The sequence below is a fragment of the Moschus berezovskii genome, chromosome 9, assembly GCF_049115385.1.
Source record: "Moschus berezovskii isolate FMDL1 chromosome 9, NW_MosBer_1.0, whole genome shotgun sequence".
Taxonomy (NCBI): Eukaryota; Metazoa; Chordata; class Mammalia; order Artiodactyla; family Moschidae; genus Moschus; species Moschus berezovskii.
Genome location: NC_142468.1, coordinates 95,834,016 through 95,842,881, shown reverse-complemented (window position 1 = coordinate 95,842,881; position 8,866 = coordinate 95,834,016). Strand labels below are relative to the sequence as shown.

Here is an 8,866-nt window from a genome sequence, read left to right as displayed (position 1 = left end):
TAGGGCTAAATGAGGTCTTAGACCTGGACCTCTGACTCAGGCCTGGTGCCCATTCCACTGTGTCAGCCAAAAAGAGCATGTAGAGTTCCTTTCCTATGTTAGCTTCTTCCTGGGTCTCAGTTTCCCCATCCATGAAATGGGGGCATTAGGCCTTAAACAAGCCTGGAGTCTGAATCTTCTGAGATAAAGATATTAGGTGACACTTCTAGGAGTGGGTGGAGCCCCATACAATGACCAAAGGGCCTGGCTTTCTGGACAGCCAGCATCCTTACCAAGTGGGTAACAGGTTAGAAAAGGGGCCATGGAAACCCAGCGACTTAAGGATGGTGAGAGTAAGGAGATCCAGGCACCCCTACTCTGGGCCTCAAATGTCCAGGAGGGAATTCTTCCAGTCGAACCCTGCTGCCACACAATTTACAGAGAAAAAGCTTTCTACAAAGGCATTTATTTTTCCCAAAATGCACCCCCAGTTAACAAAATTTCTCAGAGTCCCACATTTAAATTAGAAACCCCCACATCTTTCATTCCTGGTGAAGGGAGGGATGTCAACAGGAGGACATCAGGTCCTCAGAAGTTTACTCCACTGGAGGCTGGGGACTGGCTGGAGACATGCCAGAAACTGTCTGCCCAGCTCCGGAATAGCACCATGGTGGGGGAGGGGCAGTCCCTGCCCTCAGGCTTCCCCTGCGCTGCCGCTCTCAGCTCCCCGGGGTCTGCCGCTCTCAGCTCCCCGGGGTCGGTCGGGCCTGGGCTGCCTGTCCCAGCTGTGCATGCCTGGAAAGACACTTTGGAAACCATCAGATGCTCCAGTTGTGGCGAGAGGCTCTGTCTCTCTTTCCAGGTTTCTGGGCAAGGATTTGGGGTGGGATGGGAGTGAGGTATCCAGGGAACCGTGATCCAGAAAAGGGATTCAGCAGTAAGCAAGGCAGGAGCCCCTCACGAGTCCCTCTTGCCTCACGGGTTTCTCGGCTGAAGGGCGCGCTCCTTAGGGAGGTGCTTGTCTTCTCGCGCAGGGTCCCAGGTACCTAACACAGTGCTGACGCCCAGAGATGCTCAGTGAACGTTACTTGAATGGATCAATGAAAGGAAAAGCAGAGGGACAGCAGCAGATCACAAGGGGGCCCACGCAGCTGCCCAGAGACCTGGTGTGACCAGCACGTACTTCCCGTGGGGAGGGCAGGTGGAGGGTGGGGCTAACAGGGCACAGCCCAGGGCGCCCCGGAAGCGGCAGGGCCGGGGGAGGTCCTCACGTGTTCCAGCACGTGCACCTGCTTGTCTGCATGCCTGGGGTGGGGCCCTGTATTCACTTAGTGGAGGAGGCAAGAAGCTGACTTTGGGGCCAGAGCAGGAGGCCACGCCTCTAGTCTGGAGGAAATACTAAGGCTGCAAGTGGCCTCGGCAGAGGAGACAGAGTTACAGACAGATAGGGGAGAAGGCTGAGAAGTGAAAACTAGTGTATCTGGACCATCGGAGACAAGGCGAGGGGAGGCTGTGTACCACATCTTTGGAGAAAACTGGCAGCCAGATGGTCCATGTAGCATATCCATGGGGGAAATACGGTGGCAGGGAGGTCTGTGCATTGCGTCCGTGAGGAATAAAGCAGCAAGATGATTTAGGTATCGTGTCACTGGAGAAATAAGGCAGCAGGATGACTTGGGAATCATGTCCATCAGAGACGTAAGGCTGCAGGGTGGTCTGTGTATCGTGTCCTTTGCAGAATGAGTAGCTCCGCCAGAGTGGACGCCATCTGTTGGAGGCAGGGAAGCCCCCAGCCCAGAGCTCACACTGAGGCTCCAGTGCAGCCAGAGGTGGGAGCCCCAGGGCAGGGGCAGCAGCTTCCTGAGCCTCACGGTCAGACTATTTCTGGTCCATCATCTGCATTTCATGATGGGAAGGAAAAAAGGGGGGAGCGTGAAACGCGGGAGTGCTAGTCTCAGGAGTGCACCAGAACCCCAGGGGTGTGACCACATACCAGGGGGATGGGGGGAATATGTGTAAGGGGGCGGGCGGTCTGACTGGCAACCCCCACACCCAGCACTGCCCTCAAGGCTCAGATACACACACAGCAGCTGGGCATCAGGCTGACTGTGAGGGTGCCTGGAGGAGACTGCCCAGTCCTCCCCGGCTTCTCTCAATCCCCCTGGGCCCAGCCACCTGGCTCCCTTCCCTTGGTCTGGCACACTCTTCCCTTCCCCGTGCTGCCCCCCACCCTGACTATTCCGATTCATCTTCTCCACTCCATGCGTTCACACCCATGGCCTCGCCCTCCGCCACGATCTGAACGGAGAGTGTATTTCCTGACAGCGACAAGGCAACTTGAAAGTCAAAACTTAAGGCTCCATAACCTTTGGCCAAAAATTAAGGTCCCGAAGCTTTTGACCTTCTAAGTGGAAGCCACGCATATTTAGTGATAAGTCTGCATCGAGAAATAGCTTGTTCAAAATACACAGACACACACAGAGATATACATATATTTATAAACAAATACACACGCAGAGGTGTAGCTCCCAGTCACTTTTAATAAAGAAGATTGTAACTGCTGATGTTATGATAATCTGACGAATAACCATCACTAACAATTATTAACCACTGACTATGTACCAGGAATGTGCCTGTCCAGCTGAAAACCCCATTTCCTAGCCTCACTTGAGTTGCAGTCACGTGACTAGGTTCTGACAAATGGAGATAAACAGGAGTGACAGGAGCTATTTCTAGTCAAGCCCTAGAAAAAACTGTCCCCTCCCTCTCCTCTTTCCCTCTTCGTTCTGGAGGGGGTGTGGGAGCTGGAGCAGCCACCTGGACCTGGCAATGGAAGCTTTGAGTAGAAGAAGGCAGAAGCCAGGTAGGAGGAAGCTGGTTCCAGGGTGCCAGTGGCCTTAAGACAATCTCGACTCCTGTCCCGGTTAAGCCTCTATCATATTTGCATCCTGTTAAGAGCAGTGGGGACCTTGATTTCTCCACCTGCTGCCATTTCAACAGGGAGGAGCTGAGGCTGTTCTTCTGGGGGAGGGAGCCTCGGGGCAGCAGCAATCCCATCACCAATGACCACCCCCTAGCCTCCTACACACAAGGGCACACACACACACAGATGCACAAACACCACGTCCTTACCTTCTTTGTTTTCAGAGTGTTTCAGGGGCCGCAGGGCTGCAAAAAAGGAAGGGGTACACAGTGAAGGGGGAACTGTGGAAAGTGGTGGTAAGGAAGAAATAAAGTCTAGAAGAAGGCCGGGGAGGAGGAGGCAGGAGGGTGAAGTTGAGAGGGTGAGGGAAACATCACAGCACGGGAAAAGGGGTCTCAGCTGCTGCCCCAAGTTCCAGTTCTGCTCTGTGACTTGTCACTCCTCCCCCAGGCCTCAGTTTTCTGCATCTCTATAATGGGAACAACTTCCCAGCCCTCCTGTGAGTGAGGGATATGAGAGTACCCTGAGACTGCTCTACAAATAGGGTTAAGTGAGGCGCTAAAGGAGGCTGCAGGTGTCACCAGCTAGGCCCAGGATCTTGCAGAACTGAGACTAAGCAAGTCTCTAAGCCCCCCTGTTCTCCCCACTCCCTCCCTTCTGCCAACTGCACCTGCCTCTGAACAAGAAAAATGAGGCCTGATCCCAGGCTGTGTCTACACCAGCCACACCGGACACCAAAGGCAGAGAATGAGTTGGCACAGTTTACAACAGTCCCCAGAGGTCAATCTTCTGCTCTTCCTTCTTCAGGGATTAGGGGGTAACCTGTGTCAACTGGCACCATCACAGAGGGCTCAGCAAGAACCTGCTCCCCCAATACACGGGCCCTGGGGAGGGAAGGCAGTGAGGCCTCCAGTGGCCATGGGGCACCAGGGCCTTGGCACCTGCTCTCCAGGCTCCAGGCTTGTGTCCCCACAGTGCCAGGCCCTTCGCAAAGTCCCTTGAGAGAGGTTCAAAACGGCCCTCTGGTGCCATCAGGGAAGGCCAGGAGGCCAGTTTTTACATATGGGAAACCAAAGCCCCGAGGAACAAAACGCTGACCAAAGTTATTCAGCCTCTTACCAGAGTGGAACTGTGTCAGGCTAAAAACACAGTGCTAATAACAGGACTGAAAACTATGGAGCCCTTGCAGGTCCCCGGCACAATATTAGGCCCCTAATATACATGATCTCATTTAATTTAACTCACACCACCTATGAAAGGAGCAGCTAGGAGGAAACTGAGGCCCAGAGAGGCAAAGTGACTTGCTCAAGGCCACTGAGCTTATATGCGCTGGTGCTGGAACTAAAACCCAGCCTGCCCTGCTTCCCGAACCAGGTCCTTCAGGGAGGAGTGGCCCTGGCAGGTGGGTAAAGGTAGACAGGAGAAACGAAGCAGCACCTGGGAGACCTGCCTCCAGGTCTGCTGCTGAGCAAAGACCAGACTCACCGAGGCTGGGAGGCCTCAGTCCACGGGACACAGTTCATTCAAACCTTGAAGTAAACGGGGCCCCTCCAGACCTTGGCGCCCCCGCCCCTGGCCCTGCATCCATCTCAGCCAACAGAGTCCCTCTGGGTTCAGACTTACCCGTCTTGGATCCTTCTCCATCCCCATCACGGTCCTCGGCTCCTGGAAGAGGGAACACACTTCCTCAGCCCTACCCACCTTCATCACTGACCTTCTGCTCCTGGGAGTGCAGGAGGCAGGTAAATGGGGCTGAGCAGGCCTGGCCTGCGGCAGGATGAGAAGGACCCTAGGCAGGAGCCCACTGCTCACCTGGCCAAGGACTATCCACTCACTCACTCACCCACCACTCACCAGAGTCGACTTCCCTACCAAGGTCAAACCACCTACCTATCAATGTCAACTTAACACCTACCAATCACCAAGTCAACCCACACTGACCCCAGCAAACAGCAGCTGCTTCAGACACTGTCCACGCTAAGGACATCATGACACACAAACCCACAAAGCAGTCAGGCCTGCGTGGCTCGATTTCCACGTGCTCTCACTCAGACACACTCATGTGACTTACACTGTCGCAGTCACACACAGACACATTCATCCCTTTGTTACACATCCACTACTTGCTCCTAGTCACACTCACATCCACCCTGCATGTCTGCACACTCACGGGCAGGCTCACACTTCTTTAAACACACGAGATCTGTTCAGCCTCCACATCACACACATACACACACAATGTAGCTGCATTTGCACACACAGTCATTCTGTCACTGGAAAGTGACACTCCTGTTGATGTCATGGACACACCAATATACCCGGAGACACATGCACACCCCTCTCTCACTGACCTGCATTCTCCTCCTCGCAGCTCTGTTTGATCTTTCTCCAGCACACGAAGGCCAGGGCCACCAGCAGTGCGACGAGGCAGACGGAGAGCCCCACGGTCACCCACAGGGCCTCGGGGGGGAACGTCATGGGCTGTCCTGGGAGGAGAGGTGGGGAGAACAGGGAGAAACTGTCATGCCTGACCCCCAGTGGCCCTGAGGACAACCCCTCTGACTCCAAAGTGTGAACATGGGGCTCCTACCCTCATGGGGCCCCCACACCATGAAGAGAGCTTACATAAGCTCCCGTGCCTCTTCCTCCCACGTCCCCAAACCCTCCAAAGCCTCACACAGCTAGAATTGCCGTGGGCAGGCCTCAACCTGGGAGGGTTGAAGAATCTGTGGTCCACGATGCTCAAGAACCTTCTATGGCTCCCTACTGACATGAAAACAGTGCTTCAAGCTTCTTTGTAATTTCATTCTCTGTAGAGATGACTGACTGCTCCCAGCCCCTGCATCACTGCTGTTGGTTTCCTCCACCTGAAAAGTGCTCCCTCACTCCACCTGGCTTATGATTCCTCCGCAGGAAGCCCCCTGTCTCCCCCAGCCCCACCTGGTGACATTCCCCATCTTACAGATCAGGAGTTGGCAAACCACAGTCCATGGGCCAAATCTGGCCTGTGGCCTGTTTCTGTACAACCCAAGAGCTAATAATAGTTTTACATTTGTAAAGGGTTACCAAAAAAAGGAAAGACAGCAGCAGCAGCAACAGAGATGGTATGTGGCCCACAAAACCTAAAATACATGTACATCCAGCCTTTGACAGAAAATGTACGCAGATTCCCGCACAAAGATGAGGGTGAACACAGAGGGCACCAGAGTACAGGTTTGCCCCTGAGAAGGAGACTTGCCAGGGGAAAAGTGCTGTGAAACGCTGAGGGCCCTCCTGTTGGCTGTCTCAGGGCAGAGGGAAGGAGCTGAGCTGCCCCCGGCTGGGTAAGGACCCGCAGCTGTGCCGAGTGCACTATCCTCCAGCCCAGCCCCAGGATCCACATGGGGTCCTGGGCAGAGGCCTTGGAGACAACAAATCTAACAAAAGCTCCTGCAGAAGATGCCATCAGAGCAGAGAGCAGTGCCACCAACCCTCGGGCAGTGGAGGCCTTAACACGGATATGGGGATTTGCGGCCAGGGTCACTTCCAACAGGCATGGCCGGTTACACTGCTGCTCTGGATATCAGCAGCAAAGGGACCCATCACCCTGGGGAACAGGAGCAAAAGAGAAAGACAGCAGCTGACACAAGAGGACAGGCCGGCCAGTCCATGAAGCACATGGAAGGGGCCCCTGGGAATCCAAAGCGGGGAGGCTTCTGCAGGAAAGCATGGAGCAGACTGCAGGAACAGCCAGCAGGTGGGGCTTCTGCCCTGTCCCGCCCTGGGCTGGTGTTGGTACCTGGAGCGCAGGTCTTCATCCCACCAGCCAAGGACAGAGCGGAGCTCAGACCTGCATCTTCAGACTCCACATCCAGGGCTTGCTCCACAAAGCCCCCTCCACATACAGCACATGCAACTAACCTCCAGCAGGTGCAGAGGGACCAGGCCGGAGGACTCAAAGTCTGAGTCCCAGAACGTTTTCCAAGGCACAAAGCTGCCCGAAGCGAAATACAGGCCAAGGGCTCCAAAGTAGGGCAGACCTGCTCTCACAAAAACAGGAGGCTGGGTGGTGGGGAGGAGAGGAAATTAGGCTGAGAGGCTAAAAGTTGGATTCTGGTTCATCTGCTCACTGCAGGATGCTGAAGCCAAGGTCCACAGACCCCCATGGATGAGTGCAGCCGGGCCACAAGGCCTCAAAACTGAAACGCAAATGACTGCATTTATCATGTATCCAGTTTTCAGAAAGGTGGCTAATCCCCAAAGAGTCAGAGCCACTGTGCTAGGCTGTAGCCTTGGGAAAGTTCTCTCTTCTCTCTGGCCTTCAGCTTCCTCATCTGTGAAATGAATGCACTTTAAATGCGAGCTACTACAATTTTTAGTATTTTTCTCTCAGGTGGGGAAATATCCCCACTGAGCAGCAGCAGGAAAGGAGGATAGTACCAGGAAGCACATGGAAGAAACCCCTGGGGATCCCAGGGTGGGGCTCCTGCAGAAAAGCATGGAGCAGAGCCACACAAACACCCAGGCAGAGGGGCTCCCACAATATCCACCCCTTGGCTGGTTTTGGTGCCCGCAGCACAGGTCAGGCTTGTCCTCATTCTGCCAGTCAAGGACAGAGTGGGGTTTCAGACCTGCACCTTCAGGTATACGAGTATAATCGCATACTCACAAGCCCTTTCTACACAAGGTGGCGAATAGCCAATTCAGTTCAGTGTGCAAATTATCACAAAGATCACCAATCCTTCAAGGTCCCCTCAACTCCCACCTGTCCCTAGAGACTTCTCCTGAAACTGCAGCCCATTCTGATCACTCCTCGCTTCTCTGAAAACTTCACATTCTCTGTCAATCCTGCTGTATCTAGTATTTCTGATTCTCTCCTGTGGCTGAATCAGACCATATGCTGATATATCTAAAAGGTCAAGGAGACCCCATGGGACATCCAACAGCCCAGAGCAGTAACTACCCCACAGAAAGTACAGGCCTAGGGGTCTCCAGGAAGAGGGTGAAGTCAATCTCGGGGAGGGGGTGGGCAAAGGGAACAAAGCCTTGCCAGAAGGAAAACTGTGGATGAGAAGGAGGAGAAATGAGCCTGAATTCCTAGAAGGCAAATGTGATGGACACTTGCAGAAGTGAAGGCCACGCAAGGTTCATGCAAATGGGGCGCAGGAAGACAGGAGTGAGTCAGTGAAGCCTGAGGCTTGCACAGAAACTGGTTATCAGGGGGATCAGGTCTTCTGTGGGCCACAGGTCAGGTGGAAGTCATGGGAAAGAAATAGGAGAACCAGATGGACAGAACCTGCTGCCCTGATCCCAGAGAATGCAGGGAGGTCCCTAGGAAAGGTTAGCTGTCCCAAGGGGAAGTACAGAGGAGCCAGAATGAGATCCAAATAAGATGAAGACTGCCTCCCCCTGGCCTGAGTGTAGGTCTGAGCCCTCTTCACACCTTCAGGCACAAGGGGTACACACTGAGGTGGGCACTAAAGGAAGGGAAGTGTGTCTGGGCTAGGAGCCCAAAACTGTAGCGATTGAGGGAATTGCCAAAGGGGCAGCGTTGATCTGGTGTTTGACCACATGGGGGCAGCAGAGAGCCCAGCCATTCCAAAGGCTGCCTGTGCTGTGTGCTGTAGTTAGTTGCAACCCCAGGTGCCTGCCAGGCACCTCTGTCCATGGGGATTCTCCAGGAGGGAATACTGGAGTGGGTTGCCATGCCCTCCTCCAAGGGATCTTCTCAACCCAGGAATCAAACCCAGGTCTCCTGCATTGCAGGTGGATTCTTTACCAGTTGAGCTACCAGGGAAGTCCAAAGGCTGGCTGGGTCCAGTTTAATTCCATCAGAACTGACATTGATGGGGTGAGGGGTCTGACCACCTGGAGAGGCCCAGCTGTCGCTCAGGGGCTCGCAGTCAGATGGTACCCAGCAACAGATGGTGACGTAGCAACACCTTCCCAGCACTTGGAGAGGTTCCCATAGGAAAGCACTCCAGA

General features: G+C 54.2%; 1 protein-coding gene across 2 annotated transcripts in view; it reads right to left on the bottom strand.

Annotated features, from left to right (window-relative positions):
• Positions 1 to 435: 435 nt before the first annotated feature.
• The window catches only part of CD276 (CD276 molecule), a 34,665-nt gene continuing 26,234 nt past the window's right edge, over positions 436 to 8,866 (bottom strand). For both annotated transcript variants that reach the window (XM_055436160.2, XM_055436159.2), the window contains 4 exons: positions 5,254 to 5,388; positions 4,526 to 4,567; positions 3,112 to 3,147; positions 436 to 1,875 (listed from right to left, as the gene is read on the bottom strand). In XM_055436160.2, coding sequence (XP_055292135.2) covers positions 1,853 to 1,875; positions 3,112 to 3,147; positions 4,526 to 4,567; positions 5,254 to 5,388 — 236 coding nt within the window. In that variant the 3' untranslated portion in view covers positions 436 to 1,852. The remainder of the gene's footprint in view (positions 1,876 to 3,111; positions 3,148 to 4,525; positions 4,568 to 5,253; positions 5,389 to 8,866) is intronic.